Source organism: Macaca mulatta, chromosome 4, assembly GCF_049350105.2.
Source record: "Macaca mulatta isolate MMU2019108-1 chromosome 4, T2T-MMU8v2.0, whole genome shotgun sequence".
Classification (NCBI taxonomy): Eukaryota; Metazoa; Chordata; class Mammalia; order Primates; family Cercopithecidae; genus Macaca; species Macaca mulatta.
In genome coordinates this window covers 150685752-150706527 of record NC_133409.1, presented here as the reverse complement: position 1 = coordinate 150706527, position 20776 = coordinate 150685752, and the positions used below count along the sequence as shown (strand labels likewise).

The 20776-nt window shown below is 52.6% G+C and overlaps 1 protein-coding gene, 1 long non-coding RNA gene and 1 other non-coding gene across 7 annotated transcripts; 2 read left to right on the top strand and 1 right to left on the bottom strand.

Moving 5' to 3' along the window:
• Window positions 1–731: 731 nt before the first annotated feature.
• On the bottom strand, window positions 732–2870 carry LOC144340471 (uncharacterized). The gene is made up of 3 exons (XR_013416620.1): window positions 2677–2870; window positions 1964–2250; window positions 732–978 (listed from the first exon to the last, which is right to left on the bottom strand). It is a non-coding gene; the product is annotated as an uncharacterized LOC144340471 (long non-coding RNA).
• A 328-nt stretch (window positions 2871–3198) lies between these two features.
• PRRC2A (proline rich coiled-coil 2A) lies at window positions 3199–20728 on the top strand. Of its 5 annotated transcripts, none has more exons than XM_077998878.1 (31): window positions 3199–3342; window positions 5256–5400; window positions 6268–6445; window positions 6795–6894; window positions 6983–7055; window positions 7715–7858; window positions 8004–8155; window positions 8336–8415; window positions 8564–8706; window positions 9290–9380; window positions 9499–9715; window positions 10280–10754; window positions 11661–11851; window positions 12057–12354; window positions 13102–13312; window positions 13646–15508; window positions 15887–16155; window positions 16364–16494; window positions 16741–16870; window positions 16976–17061; window positions 17254–17478; window positions 17633–17773; window positions 17895–17966; window positions 18083–18250; window positions 18462–18544; window positions 18705–18915; window positions 19006–19104; window positions 19229–19441; window positions 19538–19632; window positions 19730–19820; window positions 19942–20728. In XM_077998878.1, the coding sequence occupies exons 2-31, from the start codon at window positions 5319–5321 to the stop codon at window positions 20080–20082; spliced, it is 6453 nt and encodes a 2150-aa protein (XP_077855004.1). In that variant the 5' UTR covers window positions 3199–3342; window positions 5256–5318; the 3' UTR covers window positions 20083–20728.
• LOC114677882 (small nucleolar RNA SNORA38) lies at window positions 5608–5739 on the top strand. Its single transcript, XR_003729310.2, has one exon. It is a non-coding gene; the product is annotated as a small nucleolar RNA SNORA38 (small nucleolar RNA).
• Window positions 20729–20776: the final 48 nt, after the last annotated feature.

Here is a 20776-nt window from a genome sequence, read left to right as displayed (position 1 = left end):
AAATAATTTACAGCTGGGCGCGGTGGCTCATGCCTGTAATCCCAAAACTTCAGGAGGCCGAAGTGGGCAGATTACCTGAGGTCAGGAGTTGGAGACCAGCCTGGCCAACATGGTGAAATCTCATCTCTACTAAAATACAAAAAATTAGCTGGGCGTGGTGGTGGGTGCCTGTAATCCCAGCTACTCGGGAGACTGAGGCAGGAGAATCGCTTGAACTCGGGAGGTGGAGGTAACAGTGAGCTGAGATCATGCCATGGCACTCCAGCCTCGGTGACAGGAGTGAGACTGTCTCAAAAAAAAAAAAAAAGAAAAGAGAGAGACTGGAAGGAGAAACTCATTGGAAACAATGACTGTGGACAGCCCTTACAAGAATTTTGCTGCAAAGGGTAACAAAATGGTATGTGTGGTAGCCAGCAGGGGAGAAGGGAGAAGAGAATCATTTTGGAAGTTTGAAAACAGAAGTCATCTTAAATCTTACTGAGCCTCTGACTAAAATTCTCATCTGATTTCTGCAAACTTTTCTGCCTTCACTTTCCAAAATGAACAAGCAGTCTCCTTTATTTAACCACATCAGGCTAGGCACAGGCCCCCAAACTCATGCCTTCACTAATCTGTTCCCTGTGCCTGAGATGTACACCCTCTTCTCAAACTTGGGTAAGTTCTAACTCGTTCTTCATATCTATTTATTTATATTTTTTGACAGATATCTACTCCAGTCGTTCTTCATATCTCATTTTTTTTTTTTTTTTTTTTTTTTTCTGAGATGGAGTCTCATGTTGCTCTCAAAGTGCTGGGATTACAGGCATGAGACACTGCTCCTGCTCCCAGCCCTTTATTTATTTATTTTCTTTTTCTTTTTCTTTTTTTTTTTTTTTTTGAGACATAGTCTCACTTTGTTGCCAGGCTGGAGTACAGTGGTGTGATCTCGGCTCACTGCAACCTCTGTCTCCCAGGTTCAAGCGATTCTCCTGCCTCAGCCTCCCAAGTAGCTGAGACTACAGGCACGCATCACCGGCCCAGCTAATTTTTGTATTTTTAGTAGAGACGGGGTTTTGCCATGTTGGCCAGGGTGGCCTCCATCTCTTGACCTCGTGATCTGCCCGCCTCAGCCTCCCAAAGTGCCGGGACTACAGGCATATGAGGCACCACGCCCGGACTCCTATCTCTTTTTTTTTTTTTTTTTTTTGAGACGGAGTCTGGCTCTATCGCCCAGGCTGGAGTGCAGTGGCTGGATCTCAGCTCACTGCAAGCTCCGCCTCCCGGGTTTGCACCATTCTCCTGCCTCAGCCTCCCGAGTAGCTGGGACTACAGGCGCCTGCCACCTCGCCCGGCTATTTTTTTGTATTTTTTAGTAGAGACGGGGTTTCACTGTGTTAGCCGGGATGGTCTCGATCTCCTGACCTCGTGATCCGCCCGTCTCGGCCTCCCAAAGTGCTGGGATTACAGGCTTGAGCCACCGCGCCCGGCCCCGGACTCCTATCTCTTAACAGTTTTTCTAGAAGCATGTCTCAAGCACCCCAGGCATAGTTATATTTTATTTCTCCACTTCTTTTTTCCTTTTTTTTTTTTTTAGAGTTTCGCTCTTGTTGCCCAGGCCAGAGCGCAATGGGATGATCTCGGCTCACAGCAACCTCCACCTCCCAGGTTCAAGCGATTCTTCCAACTCAGCCTCCCGAGTAGCTGGGATCATAGGCATGTGCCACCACTCCTGGGTAATTGTATTTTTAGTAGAGACGGGGTTTCTCCATGTTGGTCAGGCTGGTCTCGAACCCCAGACCTCAGGTGATCTGCCCGCCTGAGCCTCCCAAAGTGCTGGAATTACAGACTTGAGCCACCGCGCCCATCCTTCTGGGTTTTTTTTTGAGACGGAGTCTTGCTCTGTCGCCCAGGCTGGAGTGCACTGGCATGATCCTGGCTCACTGCAACCTCCGCCTCCCCGGTTCAAGCAATTCTCTGCCTCAGCCTCCCGAGTAGCTGGTATTACAGGAGCCTGCCACCACGTGAGGCTAATTTTTGTATTTTTAGTAGAAATGGGGTTTCACCATGTTGGCCAGGCTGGTCTTGAACTCCTGACCTCGTGATCCACCTGCCTCGGCCTCACAAAGTGCTGGGATTACAGGCGTGAGCCACCAGGCCCGGCGTTGTTTCTCGACTTCTGTAATGTCCTGTGCACATCTCCAGCGCCTTCAAATCATAGTCATTGAATGATCTGTTGAATGGGTATATTAGATCTGATGGGAGCAGAGAGCTCTAGAATCGGGTAGTAAGAGACAAAGGAGAGAAACAGTACTGCATTTGACAAAATGAAACCCATTAAGAAACTACAAATTCCCGATATCAAATATAAAAATTTATTCACGAAAGTTATAGGTTATAAAATTAAATGTCCGTCTTAGTCGATGGTTGCCCATATTTTGATGAACAAGTCATTCCTAGCCTATCTTTGTTCAAACGATTTGCATACATTATGCAAATAAATGGAACTGCCCGAAGAAGGCTTACGCTACATGGTGCGGGCGAAACGCCTCCCGGGACCTTTGGATTGGTCTGTCTATCCACCTTATTTGCATGACGTGATTTAACAACTGGAAGGCCCCGCCCCTCTGATGCATTTCCCCCCGCTCCAACCACCTCCCCAAATTCACGGCAAAGGGACGCTAGAGCTAGAACTCGTACCAAGTCTGCGGAAACTCCGCCCTCCGGCAGCTAATCCCGCCCGCCAGCCCGCGTCCTCTCTCCCCTCCCCAGCTGAAGGCGCCACGGGCCGTGAGTCGTTGCCTTCCACTTTTGGCGTCCCTACGTCTCTCCGCGCCCATCTGTCTACGAACGTCCGACGCACGCTCCGCCTCTTTCTCCCACATTCGTCGAGTAAATTCTGCGTCCCAACCGCCCAGCCGACCTGCACCGCATTCCCGCCCCTTCAACACGTCTCAACGGCCGACGCTGGGGGCCCGCCTCCTTAGCCAATCGACGTCCTAGTATCCTTAGGTCCCTCCTCTTTATGCAAATAACCTCCGCATGCTCCGCGCGCCCGGCGTTTTTTTTTTTTTAAAAACTAAGGACAGCCCTGGAAGTAAAGAGAGTTAGGGTAGAAAGCGCCCCGCCCTTTATGCAAATCAAGGGGCGTGTTTAGGCGCGGAGGGAGGTGGGAGGTAGGGGGGGTGCTCCCGGGGGCGGCGGTTGCCCGGATGGGCCGTTAGTCGGAGCTCAGCCGCGGAGTGAGCGAGGGAGACGGGAGGAGCCGAACCCGGCGCCATCCGCCGCCATCCTCCCCCGCCCCACCGCCATCCCGTCCCGGGGAACCCCTAGGCCCGGGTCCCGGATCCCCGCGCACCCGGCCAGGTGAGTCTGGGTGAACCGTGCGCTGACGCCCTTTTTCGGCGCGGGAGAGGTGGTGGCGGTGGCGGCGGCAGTGGCGGCGGCGGTGGTGGCGGCGGTGGTGGCGGCGGTGGCGGGCCGGGGGGGAGGAGAAGCTGCCATTAGTCGCCGCCATTTTGTCCTCCTGCTGCCGGGCCTGCCTGCCCCTCCCCCTCCGGTACCTCTACTCCGGGACCTGCACCTCTGGCCGTTCATTCAGGATCCATAGTGTGCCCTTACCCACCCACCGTCTTGGCTTCAGGGGGTGACCCCTGCGCCTGGGCCCGTAATTCCCTACCCTCCGCTGCGTTCTTGGCTTCTCACCCACATCTGTGGGCCCCCTCCCCGGCTGCCGCCCCGGGGTGGGCCGCGCCTGATGGTTCTCTGGGAAGGGCGCTTTTCCTCCATATTGGACCCCCTCCTATCACCCAGCGCTGTGTTCCCCCTCTCTGGATGCCCCCTTCGTGTCGAGCCACTCCCACTCTAGAATCCTGCTTTTTATCCAGCATCTTTGCTTTCTGTATTGCTCAGTCGCCCTATGTCTGCTTTTTCATTTTTCCTATTTCTCGTCTCCTTTCTCCCCCAACCCCGTTTTTCTTCTCGGGCTTCTGCCCCCTTACTTCGTTGTCTGCATCTTTTTTTGGCCTTATCTGTTTCCATATATTTTCCACCTGCTTTCATATGGTGGTGGAATTTTCTGTTATTTTCTGTTAGTTTTGGTCTGCTCACTCCATGATTCTTTTATTCCTTTTCTTTTCATATATTTATTTTCACAGGTTGGCCTCCTTAAACACCTACGAAGCAACATCCATGTCATCTCTAGCTTGTCATAAAGTTCTTTCTCCCCAGTTTTGGCTTTCATTCTGGGCCTGTCTGGATTTCCCTGCTTTCTTCCCCACTATTTCTCATTTCTTTACACTGTTCCCGTCCATAAACGAATGCCTGGTCACTCTGGAACGGACTGAGAGACCTGTCGTCTGGCTTGCTTAGGGAGCTGGAGGTATCGAGGAAAGAAACACTGGTGATGGACATTTTTAATGAGGATAGGAAAACGAAGATGGCTCTGGCCTTGGCCTTCTGTTTTCTGACCCATGGTTGCAGGGTGCTAGGTGGCTCTATAATGCTTTTTCTCTGTTCTTCATATGGTAAAACGGTATTTCATCTGGAGGCGATTTTTTTCCAGGAGCCAATACAGGAGCAAGTTTAGAAAAACATGGGATATTTCAAATACTTGGGGTTCCTATAGCCTGGGAATATGTAGAGCCCCAGTTGTTCTATGAGGATTTCTCTGGTACCAACCCCCATTCTGGCTGAGCAAGCTCATAAAATCCTTAAACTCCCAGCATACCTTCCTGCAAACCTTCCCAGATGTACACGAGGCTGCTGGGCAGGGAGCCTGGGGTACAGGGCCCTGGGGGCATGATTAGGGAGCTGGTGTCCAATAAATAGGGAATCTAAAGCGTTGTTTCTTCTTCTATGATGGAATTGTATGCTTCTTTTTTAGTTTCTCTTGCTTGAATTTGTTTGCCCTGGTGTAAGCCTCTGAAACGATTTTGGTGGAGAGAGAAAAGATTACTACTTGTAGGGAATGCAAGGCTGCTACCCTTTGTAGACAGGCACAAAGGGCAGAGTGTTTATAGTAGGAGGATACTGGATTTTTACTTAGATTTCCTTGACAAAGGTGTCTGGGGGAAAGGAGGGAACATGGCATTTGAGCTATGAGGGAGCTAAGTAGATCATGGTCGCTTGAAAAGAGTGGGCAGTTTACATAGACTGGAGGAAAAGACACCAGGGGGCCTCATATCTGAGTCCCTAATGACAATGCATGGGAGTTTTTAAGCTTCTGTTATGGTCTGACCAGGGAACAGAGACTGAGGCACTTGCTCTCTGGCCCACAGGCTCCGGCACGTTTTGGGGGAGGTGCCTGCAGGACCCAACATACTCAATGAGCTTCCAGCGCAATGTCCGATCGCTCGGGGCCGACTGCCAAGGGAAAGGATGGAAAGAAGTATTCCTCGCTCAACCTGTTTGATACGTATAAGGGCAAGTCCTTAGAGATCCAGAAACCCGCTGGTGAGGGTCCTGCAAAGATGCTTCTGATGGTTGGAAGCTAGGCATGCATGGGGCATATGTTTTAGAGCTCTTTAAAGGGAAGTGGCTGTAGTAGAAATGCCAAAAGACTAGAGGAGACTTCCCAACTTTACATTGGGTCCTTTAAAGGGGGTGTGGGCTCTGGGTGAACACCAGTTACCCTCCTACAAAGGCGTGTCTGTGGTTCCCTGTCTTTGGACACGTAAGAATTGGAGGCAAAGAAATGTGGATTTGGGAAACTTTAAGGCCAACTTGCTCCTTGCAGGCTTATGATCAACCAATCTCACATAAAAGCATTGAATGTTACATGTCTCAGCCCTCTTGATAGGGATTTCAGAGATTTTTTTTTTTTTTTTTTTTTTTTTTTTTTTTTGAGACCAAGTTTCGCTCTCGTTGCCCAGGCTGGAGTGCAATGGTGTGATCTTGACTTACCACAACCTCCGCCTCCTGGATTCAAGCGATTCTCCTGCCTCAGCCTCCCGAGTAGCTGGGATTACAGGCATGCGCCACCACACCCGGCTAATTTTGTATTTTCAGTAGAGGCAGGGTTTCTCCATTTTGGTCAGGCTGGTCTTGAACTCCCGAGCTCAGGTGATCTGCCTGCCTCGGCCTGCCAAAGTGCTGGGATTATAAGCGTGAGCCACCACAACTGGCCCGATTTCAGAGATTATTAAGGGTAGGGGAAGGAATCCCTTCTAAGAGAAGTTTGGAGGAAGTGGGTAATAAGATATTCAAGATGTATAAATGTGGCCCAGGATAGGAGGCCATCAGATCTCCCATATGAGGCATTTTTGACCCTCTCTCCATCTTTTTCTCCAGTTGCCCCTCGCCATGGCCTGCAGAGTCTCGGGAAAGTTGCCATTGCCCGGCGTATGCCACCTCCAGCCAACCTTCCAAGCCTGAAAGCTGAGAACAAAGGCAATGACCCCAATGTCTCACTAGTGCCGAAAGACGGAACAGGATGGGCAAGCAAACAGGAGCAGTCCGACCCCAAGAGGTAGACAGGCTTGGGGGACCTAGAGTGATGGATATTTTAACGTGAACTTCAGGGAGTGTTGGGGCTTGGTTTAGCCCAGCCATGTATGAGCCAGAGACAAAGGAAGAAGTCCCTTTCTTACCTATTCCAGGTTTCTTGTTAAGTGGCTAAGGAATGGTACCTTTAGCTTTTTGTCTTGGAGAGAAAGCATGAAGAAACAGACAACAGCCTACAAAGGATGACAAAATTATTTTGTCCTTATATTTGTAAATGGCAGCAATGGGCATGATTTCAGTCCTGAGTCTCCACCAGTTGGAGAAGTCGGGGAGGCATCTCAGGCCTGAATAACCTTCCCATTCTATCCCCTCAGTTCCGATGCCTCAACCGCTCAGCCGCCGGAATCGCAGCCACTGCCGGCTTCACAGACGCCTGCCTCCAACCAGCCGAAACGACCCCCAGCAGCCCCAGAGGTAACTGGAGAACTGGAGGGGTAAGGGGAAGAATGGCTCATAGCTGTCCCACCCACATCATTTATCATCTCTCTAAACACTTCCCCAGAACACTCCTTTGGTTCCAAGCGGGGTAAAGTCCTGGGCACAAGCCAGCGTCACCCATGGAGCACATGGAGATGGTGAGTGCAGCACTTAATTGGGGAGCTGTGTTTGGGCACTATGGGATGCATGAGCCCTGCACTGTATTTTCAGCCAAGTGATTTTGGTCTTCTTTGGCTAAATCAAGAACCACCCATAATTCAGTTTCATGGAGGCACATGAGCAAGTTTAAGTCTCAGTCTTATATGATGGAGTGTAGTGGTCCCAGAACTGTCCTTCTTGGAGAATAAGCAGTTATTTTCTAGGGGGGTGAGTTTGAAGGCAGGAAACCTGATAGTCTGGTACCTGTCAGAACCTTCCACTTTTTTGTTTGTTTGTTTTTTGAAATGGAGTCTAACTCTGTCACCCAGGCTGGGGTGCAGTGGCGCAATCTTGGCTCACTGCAACCTCCGCCTCCTGGGTTCAAGTGATTTTCCTGCCTCAACCTCCAGAGTAGCTGGGACTACAGGCACGCGCCAACACGCCCAACTAATTTTTTTGTATTTTTAGTAGAGATGTGGTTTCACCATGTTGGCCGGGATAGTCTCGATCTCTTGACCTCGTGATCCACCCGCCTCAGCCTCCCACAGTGCTGGGATTACAGGCGTGAGCCACCATGCCCGGTCAGAGCCTTCCACTTTTATAGCGTGTTCTCAGTAAATAAACTTCTGCCTCCTGTTCTGTATCACCATCCTAATAGGTGGAAGGGCATCAAGCCTACTGTCGCGATTCTCTCGAGAGGAATTTCCGACCCTGCAGGCGGCTGGCGACCAGGACAAGGCTGCCAAGGAAAGGGAGTCTGCCGAACAGTCGTCTGGGCCCGGACCAAGCCTCCGCCCCCAAAGTGAGTGGCTGCCTTTTGGCCAAGACATAATCTATTCCATCTCAGAGCTAAGTGCTAGCTTATTCACCTTCCTCCCCATCACTTTCAGCTATGTTCACTTGCCCTCCAATCATTGATACCCCTCTCTACGTTTTCCAAAATACAGATTCTACAACTTGGAGGGACGGAGGTGGGCGTGGCCCTGATGAGCTGGAGGGCCCGGACTCCAAACTTCATCATGGTCATGATCCCCGGGGGGCGCTGCAACCTTCAGGCCCACCCCAGTTCCCTCCCTACCGCGGAATGATGCCGCCCTTCGTGAGTCTTGGTGTCTTGTCTTAGAGCGATTACGTTGGAAGCTGGAGAGCTAGGAATCAGGACTTAGTCTTTGGCCTATGAGATAGAAGGGAGGGTGGGAGGATGATTGATAGCAGGCTTAAGAAGCTAGAAGGGTGTATGACTGTCCCTCTGAGCAGCTACTGTTGGACCGTTTTACAGATGTATCCCCCATATCTCCCGTTCCCTCCGCCCTATGGACCCCAGGGGCCTTACCGATACCCCACTCCTGATGGGCCCAGGTGAGCAATCCAGGTCTGGTTTTGTGGCTTGGGGGAGGGGAAGCTTATTGGGGGAGGAGATGGTTTTCTAGCCAGGAAGCTCAGTCTAGGATCAGTCTTGTATGTGGTTATACAATATGCCATCTTTCATTTTCTTTTCTGTGTACAGCCGTTTTCCCCGTGTGGCGGGCCCCCGAGGCTCGGGGCCACCAATGCGTCTAGTAGAGCCTGTGGGTCGTCCCTCTATTCTCAAAGAAGATAATCTCAAAGAGTTTGATCAGTTGGATCAGGAGAATGATGATGGTTGGGCAGGTAAGTGGATGTTAAGGGTCAAGAATTTGGATCTTGAGGAAAAAAAGAATACAGGGTTATGTGGGTGAAAGGCAGACATTGAAGTGTAGGGAAGGCTAGGGCCAGTGGCTCACATCTGTAATCTCAGTGCTTTGGGAGTGTTAGGTGAGAGGATCGCTTGAAGCCAGGAGTTGGGCAACATAGCAAGACCCCCACCTCTACAAAAATATCTTATTTTAATTAGTTGGTTGTGGACTATGCATTTGTGGTCCCAGCTACTGTGGAGGTTGAGGTGGGAGGATCAGTTGAGCCCAGGAGTTGGAGGTCACAGTGATCTATGATCATGCCATTGAACTCCAGCCTGGGCAACAGAGCGAGACTTTACTTCTTAAAGGAAAAAAGAAAAGGGTAGGGGAGGATGGATGGGGAATACCAAGTCCTGGCAAAGTGGAGAGAGGAATAAGAATAAGACTTCATTGGTGGATCTAGACTTCAGAGGGAAGGGTGCTGGCATTGGTAGTCCTTCTTGTTGTGTAGTTCCAGACTACCTTATGAGATTGGAGGGCAGAATGCTTGGGTTACTAATACTCATATTTCCCCTCAGGGGCCCATGAAGAGGTTGACTACACTGAAAAGCTCAAGTTCAGCGATGAGGAAGATGGGCGAGACTCTGATGAGGAGGGAGCTGAGGGCCAGTGAGTTAGGGCCGTCAGGGGAGAGGAGGAGGGGTCTTTGTTTGTGTTTTGGTAATATACTCTTAGAGGAGTATATTAGTTGCAGCTGATTTTAATTTCACTGTTGCTCTGCTCACAGCAAGGATTCCCAATCAGCATCTGGTGAGGAACGGCCCACTGAAGCAGATGGCAAAAAGGGCAACTCCCCCAACAGCGAACTGCCCCCTCCTAAGACGGCTTGGGCAGAAACCTCTCGGCCTCCAGAGACAGAGCCAGGACCTCCTGCCCCAAAGCCTCCCCTACCCCCACCTCACCGGGGCCCCGCCGGGAACTGGGGCCCACCTGGGGACTACCCAGTGAGTGTCTACAATAAGGGATTGAGAGGGTCAGCTGTGGGAAATCAGTGTCAGCTGAGTAATGGAAGCAGTTGTGATATAGAGGAAGAGGGTGCTAAAAATGGACTGTGTGAAGTGCCAGGCTGCAGAACATCCTGGAAAGCTTGGAAATATCTTTGGTGATAGCGGAGTCTGGGTAAGAAGTGAGAAACTGGGATGCTAATGAGGAAAGAAGAACAAGAAGGCCTGGGTATTTGGGTTTCTGAAGGAGAGAGAGAACAGACAAAAAGACTAGGGTGGCTAGATAGCTGGATCTGGTAGTGTGCATCTATAGTCCAAGCTACTCAGCAGGCTGAAGCAGAAGGATCACTTGAGCCCAGGAGTTCAAGATCAGCCGGGGCAACATAGCAAGACCTGGTCTCAGACAAGACCAGGGTAGTGAATTTGTCACCACCCAGAGAGATCAACACCAAAGCATGGGTCCTTGCATCCTGCAAGTAGCGACAGTTGATTGGTCTGTGAAAGAGATGGTAGAAAGCATAGTAACTGATACCCCTGGCCCTGCTGGGTCTTGCCAATTGACAGGATCGTGGGGGTCCTCCCTGCAAGCCTCCAGCACCTGAAGATGAGGATGAGGCATGGCGGCAGCGACGAAAGCAGTCATCATCTGAGATTTCCCTGGCAGTGGAGCGGGCCCGGCGACGGCGAGAAGAAGAGGAGCGGCGCATGCAGGAAGAGCGCCGGGCAGCCTGTGCTGAGAAGCTCAAGCGACTCGATGAAAAGTTTGGGGCACCTGACAAGCGGCTCAAAGCAGAGCCTGCTGCCCCACCTGCTGCCCCTTCTACCCCAGCTCCACCACCTGCAGTCCCTAAAGAACTCCCTGCACCTCTGGCGCCATCTCCGGCATCAGCCCCAACACCAGAGAAAGAACCTGAAGAGTCAGCACAGGCCCCTCCTGCCCAGTGTACTCCCACTCCAGGTGTGGCTGCAGCTCCCACTCTGGTGAGTGGTGGTGGCAGTACCAGTAGCACCAGCAGTGGCAGCTTCGAAGCCAGCCCAGGTATGGAGATGGGGATAGGTACTACCAGATGTCAGATCACTGCTTCAAGGTGCTTAAAGGTTCAGGGTGGTAAGGCTGGGGACAAATGAAGTAGAAGGCAGTTGTTTTGGTTTATTGGTTATCAGTGATAGTGTCCTATCTGTGTATCTGAAGGAGGGAAGATTTTGTCTGAAATCCTAGGTTGTAGTCTAATACCATTTCTTGGCAGAGTATTGTAGCTCACGCCTGTAAACCCAATATTTTGGGAGGCTTGGGGTGGAGGATCACTTGAGCCTAGGGAGTTTGAAACCAGCCTGGGCAACAAAGTAAGACCCTGTCGGCCAGGCATGGTGGTTCACGCCTGTAATCCCAGCACTTTGGGAGGCTGAGGCGGGCATATCACGAGGTCAGGAGTTCAAGACCAGCCTGGCCGACATAGTGAAATCTGTCTCTACTAAAAATACAAAAATTAGCCAAGTGTGGTGGCACGTGCCTGTAGTCCCAGCTACTTGGGAGGCTGAGGCAGGAGAATCGCTTGAACCCAGGAGGCAGAGGTTGCTGTGAGCCGAGACCATGCCATTGCACTCCAGGCTGGGTGACAGAGCAGGACTCTGTCTCAAAAAAAAAAAAAAAACTGTCTCACAAGAAATATATCAATAAAAACCCATTTCCTGTAGGCCGAGACCGAAGAAAGTACTGTTATTCTGATGATTGCATAGAAAGCTAATGCCATCACCATAGGCTCATGAGAGGTCATAAAGTGCTTTAATGGGTCTTAAATGGGAGGGACTTCAATAGAATAGATGTTGAATAGAGTACCTCAGTCTTAAGGGAGCTAGAGATGAGACCTGATACTCCTGGAGTGTTCATGGAGTGTCTGTTGTTGAACTAGATCACTCTGTTGTGTTTTTTTTTTCTTCGATGCAGTGGAACCACAATTGCCCTCAAAAGAGGGTCCTGAACCGCCAGAAGAGGTTCCTCCTCCTACCACACCCCCAGCTCCAAAGGTGGAACCCAAGGGTGATGGGATTGGTCCCACCCGCCAGCCCCCTAGTCAGGGCTTGGGCTACCCCAAATATCAGAAGTCGTTGCCTCCTCGTTTCCAGCGGCAGCAGCAGGTAAAATCAAGTTATTTACTCTCTGAGGGCTGCTTTTCTTCCTGGCTTCAGTACCTAATTCTCTTCATAAGTTATCTTCTGGGTCCCTTTGCTTCTTTGTCCAGTTGTCTCCGTTGTCACCACAATTTCCCCTAGTCCAAGTTTTTTCTTTGCTGATTCCCTTGTCTGTGTGTGCTTTGAGCCTCTCTCATCTTGTCTTTCCTAGGAGCAGCTCCTGAAGCAACAGCAGCAGCAGCAGTGGCAGCAGCATCAACAGGGCTCTGCCCCTCCTACCCCAGTGCCCCCATCACCACCACAACCTGTGACCCTGGGGGCTGTGCCAGCTCCACAGGCTCCGCCCCCACCCCCCAAGGCCCTCTACCCAGGTGCTCTGGGCCGGCCCCCACCCATGCCCCCAATGAACTTTGATCCCCGATGGATGATGATTCCTCCTTATGTGGACCCCCGGCTCCTCCAGGGTCGGCCCCCTCTAGACTTCTACCCTCCTGGCGTGCATCCCTCTGGTAAAGGGGCATGGGAGGAGGAGTGGGAAACAGGAAAATCCCCTCAGTCTTAGAAATTGGGTATCAGGGTCTTAACTGTCACACTGGTATGATGGGTTTTACCCGTCATAGTGAAGAGGGAAGGGCATATGCTTAGCACTGCTGAGATAGGTGTGTTGCAAAATGGACTTAGTTAAGAGATAAGCAGTGGTTGGCCAGGCATGGTGGTTCACGCCTGTAATCCCAGCACTTAGGGAGGCCAAGGCAGGCAGATCACCTGAGTTCAGGAGTTCGAGACCACCCTGGCTAATGTGAAACCCTGTTTCCACTAAAAATACAAAAAATATAGCCGGGCGTGGTGGCACTCGCCTGTAGCGGGAGACTGAGGCAGGAGAATCGCTTGAACCCAGGAGGCGGAGGTTGCAGTGAGCTAAGATTGTGCCATCACACTCCAGCTTAGGCAACAAGAGTGAAACTCCATCTCAAAGGAATGAATAGCAAAACTCCATCTCAAAAACGAAGGAATGAATGAAAGGAAAGAAGGAGTGGTCCTTCATTTGCTAGGATTTATTTGGGGTGGGTTGATTCTCTTGTAGCGAAGCTGAGTGGATAATCTTGTTATACAAGAGCAGGCAAGGCCCAGACCGACTGGGAACAAGAGATGGATGAGCTGACTTGACAGGGAGGACTAGATTGGAGAGATGCTTTTTGGGCTGGAGGGCCTGTGACATGAATAGGATTATTTTTCTTTTTCTTTGGTTTCTTCAGGCCTAGTTCCCCGAGAGCGCTCAGACAGTGGGGGCTCAAGCTCAGAGCCATTTGACCGTCATGCACCTGCTATGTTACGGGAACGGGGCACTCCACCGGTGGATCCAAAGTTGGCCTGGGTAGGAGATGTTTTCACCGCCACACCCACTGACCCCCGCCCACTTACCTCACCACTGCGCCAGGCTGCAGATGAGGATGACAAGGGGATGAGGTGAGTCTTGGTCATGAGAAATGGGTGAGTTCATAGTGAAAGGATCTAGGCCTGGGAGAAAGGTACTTTGGGTTAGTGGTAGGGATAGGGATGAACAGGAAAGGAGAGGCTAGATGCAGTAGCTCATCCCTGTAATCCCAGCATTTTGGGAGGCTGAGGCAAGAAGATTGCTTGAGCCCAGCAGTATGAGATCAGCCTGGGCAACTAGATGCCATCTCTGCCAAAACAGAAAAACAGTAAAAGAGAGTCTAGATCATAATAAAGTGTTCTTTTCCCACCTAGTTCTGGTTTTCCTGAGATACTTACTTTCATTCTTTCTGTCTGTCTCTTCAGGAGCGAGACTCCTCCAGTACCTCCCCCACCACCCTATCTGGCCAGTTATCCAGGCTTTCCTGAGAATGGAGCCCCTGGGCCCCCAGTCTCTCGCTTTCCTCTGGAGGAACCAGCTCCCCCAGGGCCCCGTCCTCTCCCCTGGCCCCCAGGCAGTGATGAAGGGGCCAAGATACAAACTCAGCCTCCCAAGAAGGAGCCCCCTAAGGAGGAGACTGCACAGCTGACAGGGCCAGAAGCAGGCCGAAAGCCTGCCCGCGGAGTTGGAAGTGGAGGCCAGGGTCCCCCGCCACCCCGCAGAGAGAGTCGCACAGAGACCCGCTGGGGCCCTCGTCCAGGCAGCAGTCGTCGTGGAATCCCTCCAGAGGAGCCAGGGGCCCCACCCCGCCGGGCTGGGCCTATAAAGAAACCACCACCACCTACAAAAGTTGAAGAGCTGCCTCCCAAGCCTCTCGAACAGGGGGATGAAACCCCCAAAGCCCCAAAGCCAGACCCACTCAAGATAGCCAAGGGGAAGCTAGGGGGCCCCAAGGAGACCCCACCCAATGGGAATCTTTCCCCTGCCCCAAGGCTTCGGAGGGACTATTCCTATGAAAGAGTGGGTCCTACCTCTTGCCGGGGTCGGGGCCGAGGCGAGTATTTTGCCAGAGGGAGGGGTTTTCGGGGGACCTATGGGGGACGGGGGCGGGGAGCCCGAAGCCGGGAATTCCGCAGTTACCGAGAGTTTCGAGGAGATGATGGGCGTGGAGGTGGGACGGGGGGACCAAACCACCCTCCTGCTCCCCGAGGCCGCACTGCCAGCGAGACCCGGAGCGAGGGTTCAGAGTATGAGGAAATCCCCAAGCGGCGCCGGCAGCGGGGCTCGGAAACAGGCAGTGAGACCCATGAGAGTGATCTGGCTCCCTCAGACAAGGAGGCCCCCCCACCCAAGGAGGGAACACTCACTCAGGTCCCTCTTGCTCCCCCACCACCAGGAGCCCCACCTTCACCAGCCCCAGCCCGCTTTACTGCCCGGGGTGGGCGAGTCTTCACTCCCAGAGGGGTGCCATCTCGCCGGGGCCGAGGAGGAGGGAGGCCCCCTCCTCAAGTCTGCCCCGGCTGGAGCCCTCCAGCCAAGTCTCTGGCTCCCAAGAAACCTCCCACAGGCCCTTTGCCACCAAGTAAGGAGCCTTTGAAAGAGAAGTTGATCCCAGGGCCTCTGTCCCCCGTGGCGCGCGGAGGCAGCAGTGGAGGCAGCAACGTGGGCATGGAAGACGGGGAGCGACCCCGAAGGAGGCGACATGGGAGGGCTCAGCAGCAGGATAAACCACCTCGTTTCCGGAGGCTGAAACAGGAACGGGAAAATGCTGCAAGGGGGTCTGAGGGCAAGCCCTCCTTAACCCTTCCAGCCTCCACTCCTGGACCTGAGGAGGCCCTCACAACAGTCACAGTGGCCCCACCACCTCGCCGGGCAGCTGCCAAGTCTCCTGATCTGTCAAACCAGAACTCAGACCAAGCCAATGAGGAATGGGAGACTGCATCAGAGAGCAGTGACTTCGCCAGTGAGCGCCGAGGGGACAAAGAGGCACCCCCACCAGCACTGCTAACACCCAAGGCTGTGGGAACTCCTGGGGGAGGTGGAGGTGGAGCTGTACCAGGTATTTCAGCCATGTCCCGCGGAGATCTGAGCCAGAGAGCCAAGGATTTGAGTAAACGGAGCTTCTCAAGTCAGCGGCCAGGCATGGAACGGCAGAACCGGCGCCCTGGCCCAGGGGGCAAGGCTGGCAGCAGTGGCAGCAGCAGTGGAGGAGGCGGTGCGGGTCCTGGAGGAAGGACCGGGCCAGGACGAGGAGACAAGAGGAGCTGGCCCTCTCCCAAGAACCGAAGGTGGGTAGGGACAAACTTAAATTTATTGTGGTTTAAAAATTGGAGGAGGGGGAAAAATCCTGAGGGAAAGGTAAGTTTGGGTGTAGTGGAGGTTGTGGCCATGGACTCTAGAATTAGTAAGATTTCCGCGTCTGGCTAAGGCAACTGGAAAGCAGTTGGTAGGGTGATGGAGTCAAGAACAGCCACGTATATATTTATTCCTGGTTCTTTGCTTTCCACTTTGTGTCCGTGTACACATAGGAACCCTTAGAAGGACTCAGAAACACCTGGACTTTAATAGGGAAGAGAATAGGTTGTAAGCAGAAGTTGGGAAACTTAACTTGTGGGAAAAAGTAACGATTTAGTGGATACTGGAGCTACTGCTCTTGTTTTCTCCAGTCGTCCTCCAGAGGAGCGTCCCCCGGGGCTTCCCCTGCCTCCCCCACCTCCCAGCAGTTCTGCTGTCTTCCGGCTGGACCAAGTTATCCACAGCAACCCTGCTGGCATCCAACAGGCTCTGGCCCAGCTTAGTAGCCGTCAAGGGAGTGTAACTGCACCAGGGGGGCACCCAAGGCACAAGCCTGGACCTCCCCAAACCCCTCAGGGCCCCTCTCCTAGGCCCCCAACCCGGTATGAGCCCCAGAGGGTCAACAACGGCCTCAGTTCTGGTAAGCTGGAGGGGTTATGGTGGGAATATCTCCATCCCCAGAGAAGGTCAAGTGCTGGAGGGAGTGGGTGGAGAACCTGGCCTAGGGGCCCTGCTGCTCGGTCGGTTTCTGCAGGGAGCAAGGGTAGAAGGATTGGGAGATGGAGTAGGGAAGAAGTTAGGGTCAGTGGCAGAGCCAGGCAGATGCTGACACTTTTTCTCTTCCCCAGACCCCCACTTTGAGGAGCCAGGTCCAATGGTGAGAGGGGTGGGTGGGACTCCTCGGGATTCTGCCCGGGTTAGTCCCTTTCCCGCTAAACGTCGGGAGCGGCCTCCCAGAAAACCAGAGCTGCTACAGGAGGTAAAGAATGGGTTTGAGATTGTGCTTCGCTGCACTCTTACTCGTGAAGATTCTTGTTGGTTATGTTTTCTCCGTTCTCTTTCCTGTTTTTCACTGTTTTTACTCCAGAATTCTCAGTATTAGTCTCCCACGTGTCTCCCTTGTTGCCTCACGCCACACACTGTGTCACCCCACTCTGTCCTGGCTTCCTATAATTCCAAGTTCCCACCCAATTCATGTTTTGCCTCTGGCCCTTCTCATCCGTAGGAATCTTTGCCACCTCCTCATAGCTCTGGATTCTTGGGCTCTAAGCCTGAGGGCCCAGGCCCTCAGGCAGAGTCCAGAGATACAGGCACAGAGGCCCTGACCCCTCACATCTGGAACCGTTTACATACTGGTGAGTAAAACTGAGTGAAAGGACTATGGTAGAAGGGTTAAGAATGAGATGGGCTTCTGAGCTATCATCTCTCACTTGTCTTCTGGTTGGTGCTCCCTTCTCCAGCCACTAGCCGAAAGAGTTATCGGCCCAGCTCCATGGAGCCTTGGATGGAGCCCCTGAGTCCTTTCGAGGATGTGGCTGGCACAGAGGTGAGTGAGGGTGGGAGGGTGTCTGAGCTGGGACTTCTTTGAGCACTGGCCATACTCCCCCACTTGCTCTGGGTTGAGTCTGGAGCTGTTCTCTCACTTGGTTGTCCCTTCTGCAGTTTATCTGTGTGCATCAGTCAGGTATTGGGGTGCTTTCTACCCTGACTTAACTAACTCCTTCTCCACTCCTCTCAGATGAGTCAGTCTGACAGTGGGGTGGACCTGAGTGGGGATTCTCAGGTGTCATCAGGTCCCTGCAGCCAGCGAAGTTCCCCTGATGGAGGACTCAAGGGGGCAGCAGAGGGACCCCCCAAGAGGCCTGGAGGCCCCTCACCCCTGAATGCTGTTCCTTGTGAGGGTCCACCTGGCTCTGAACCTCCTAGGAGACCACCACCTGCCCCCCACGATGGGGACAGAAAGGTAAAAGACTAAAAAAGGATAAGGGGAATGTTTCTAGGAATCTGACTTTGGCCCTACCTTTTTCTGCTTTTTCCCTCTGCGTGTGTGTTGTGGGCATTCCAATTTAGATTTCCCTTCCCCTCCCCCAACCCACTTTACTGTATGCCCAATCCAGGAGCTGCCCCGGGAGCAGCCTCTGCCCCCTGGCCCCATTGGCACAGAACGATCACAGCGTACAGACCGAGGCACAGAGCCTGGCCCCATTCGGCCATCCCATCTACCTGGTCCCCCAGTCCAGTTTGACACTAGTGACAAGGTCTGTGTGGGCTGGATATGGGTGTCCTGAGTTGGGTGGAGAGAAGGGAAGGACTAAAGGTGGGACATAGAGGACGCATGTCTGTCATGGGACAATGTCTCCTGCCTTGTTGTGATCACAGGACTCGGACTTACGCCTAGTGGTAGGAGACAGCTTGAAAGCAGAGAAGGAGCTAACAGCATCAGTCACTGAGGTAAGTGGGAGTAAGAATTTGGTGGAAAGGCCCAAGATTGCCGGAGAAGATTGCTGGGAGTGACCAGGGCATCCAGGATGCCAGACATCCCTCTCCACAAGGCCTTTCCTTCCCAGGCCATTCCTGTATCAAGAGACTGGGAGCTGCTTCCCAGTGCTGCTGCCTCTGCTGAGCCACAATCCAAGAACCTGGGTTCTGGGCACTGTGGCCCGGAGCCCCCCTCCTCAGGCCAGCGTCTGTATCCTGAGGTCTTCTATGGCAGTGCTGGGCCTTCCAGTTCTCAGGTAGCCCCACTTCCCATTGCATGAACCCTTCAGTAAATAATCATTTTTTTCTGCCTGGTACGTATTTATAATCAAGCCTTTCTATGTTGTAGAGTTGTGAAATACCACTTTGTGACATCATTTTTGTCCCTGCGTTCTGCTGCTATGGGTGGGATGGTGATCTTTTCTTGACCACAGATATTAAAGATGTTTCAACCCTACTCTTCTGCAGATCTCTGGGGGAGCCATGGACTCTCAATTACATCCAAACAGTGGAGGCTTCCGCCCTGGGACACCCTCACTGCACCCTTACAGGTAAGACCCGATACCTGTGGACCACAGAAGTACTTGGAGATGTGTTTCAGGGGAGAGAGAAGGGGAAGACACAGTTCTAGGGTACCAGAAGCTAGTGGACTTAAGGCATTGCTAGGACTCTGGCTTCCTAACAGCTTTTCTCCCCACAATTTCTTTCCAGATCACAGCCCCTATACCTACCCCCCGGCCCAGCCCCTCCCTCGGCACTGCTCTCTGGGGTAGCTCTCAAGGGCCAGTTTCTGGATTTCTCCACACTGCAAGCTGCAGAGCTGGGGAAGTTGCCGGCTGGAGGAGTTCTCTACCCTCCACCTTCCTTCCTCTACTCTCCGGCTTTCTGCCCCAGTCCTTTGCCCGACACATCGTTGCTTCAGGTAAGAGAGGGGCAGGTGTTAGATATTGGGGGATAGGGTGGGGAGAACGATTTTGTAGGGGTTGATGTATTTCTTCCCATTTCCCAACAGGTACGCCAGGATCTGCCGTCCCCTTCGGATTTTTATTCTACTCCTCTGCAGCCTGGTGGCCAAAGTGGCTTTCTCCCTTCAGGGGCTCCTGCCCAGCAGGTATATTGTATCTTCCCACTTCCCTTTCATTTGATTTCTCTGTCCAATCACTGGCTTTGATTTTCCCTGGTTTTCTGACATTCCTTCCTGCCCCCAACATGCACACCCAAATTTCTTGTTACAGATGCTTCTACCCATGGTAGACTCACAGCTGCCTGTGGTGAACTTTGGCTCCCTGCCGCCAGCACCACCTCCTGCTCCACCTCCCCTTTCTCTGTTACCTGTGGGCCCTGCTCTGCAGCCCCCAAGCCTGGCTGTGCGGCCCCCACCTGCTCCTGCTACTCGGGTGCTGCCTTCACCTGCCAGGCCCTTCCCTGCTAGCTTGGGGCGAGCAGAGGTAAGGTACAGCAACTGAGGGGCTAGGGAGTGCCAAGATTTAGGAGTAGGGATTCTGTATTTCAAGGCAGGGAGTTCATGATTTTTCTTCCCTCAGCTGCATCCAGTGGAACTAAAGCCGTTCCAGGATTATCAAAAACTGAGCAGCAATCTTGGGGGACCTGGGTCATCACGGACTCCCCCAACTGGAAGGTGAAAGGGAATAGGGATGTGGACTTTCCAAGTGCTTCCTTACTTTGGGACCAGGGTCTGGATCCTGGGCGTGCCTTAGATGTCCTTCTTCTCTTAGGTCCTTCTCTGGCCTCAATTCCCGTCTCAAGGCCCCGCCTTCCACCTACAGTGGAGTCTTCCGCACCCAGCGCATCGACCTTTACCAGCAGGTAAAGGAGAAACCCCTGTGGCCCCAGCTCTAAATTGGAGTTGCCACCTGATTTCCTGTCCTTCCATCCCATCCCTGACCTCCCACCATGACTCACTGTTTAACACATGCCTGTCCTCTAGGCCTCCCCACCAGATGCCCTGCGCTGGATACCTAAGCCTTGGGAGCGGACAGGGCCGCCTTCTCGAGAAGGGCCCTCTAGACGGGCAGAGGAGCCTGGGTCCCGAGGGGACAAGGAGCCTGGGTTGCCCCCACCCCGCTGAGGGAGTTCCTCTTGCCCCCTACCCCCGGGGCTTGTATATAGATTATAAATATATAAGGGGGAAAGGGGTGGGGGGGGGGGTTGTGGGGCTGGGGCCTCACTTCCCCTCCTTCCCCTTCCCCTGGTCCCTGTCCCTGGGGCTGTTTGTTAAAAAAGAGTAATAAAAGGATTTAAAAAAAAGTTCTACAGTGATTTGGGGGATGGGTTGTTGGCATTGTCTTAAAAGCATGGTGCTTAGTGATCTGTAGTTTCAGTCAGGGAAATATTCGTTCCATTCCAGAGAGCTGTTGAAACTAAAAACACAACCATCATACTGGATCTTTAAATTTTTGTGACTGAGGAATTTGGGCTGAGCTCAGCTGGATAAATCTTTTTTGTGCCAGTGAGGTCAACTGGTTATCAGTCTGCACCTGACACCTGGGCTGGTCCCAATATGGCTCCCTTTGCTATCTGGGGCCTTGGTGAGACATCTGTAACATTACTGGATTATCAACCAGCGTCTTCACATGGATTCTCCAGCAGACCTGTGAGCTCATGTTCCAAGAGGTCTAGGTGGAATCTGCTAAGCTTATGCGATGTTTAACTAGCCAGGGTAGGGGATGGGGGGTGAGAACGGACATCAACTGCATCTCAGAGAGACTAGCAAAGAATTTGCAGCCATGGGACTTTGGTCCTTTATGATGAACTAAGGGGAA

Bases quoted from the DNA above. Each gene is read 5' to 3' on its own strand.
- PRRC2A (XM_015135933.3), top strand. From the start codon at position 5,319: ATGTCCGATCGCTCGGGGCCGACTGCCAAGGGAAAGGATGGAAAGAAG. The intron at 17,479-17,632 runs GTAAAAGACTAA...TGCCCAATCCAG, and splicing joins CCCACGATGGGGACAGAAAG to GAGCTGCCCCGGGAGCAGCC. The intron at 19,105-19,228 runs GTATATTGTATC...TTCTTGTTACAG, and splicing joins CAGGGGCTCCTGCCCAGCAG to ATGCTTCTACCCATGGTAGA.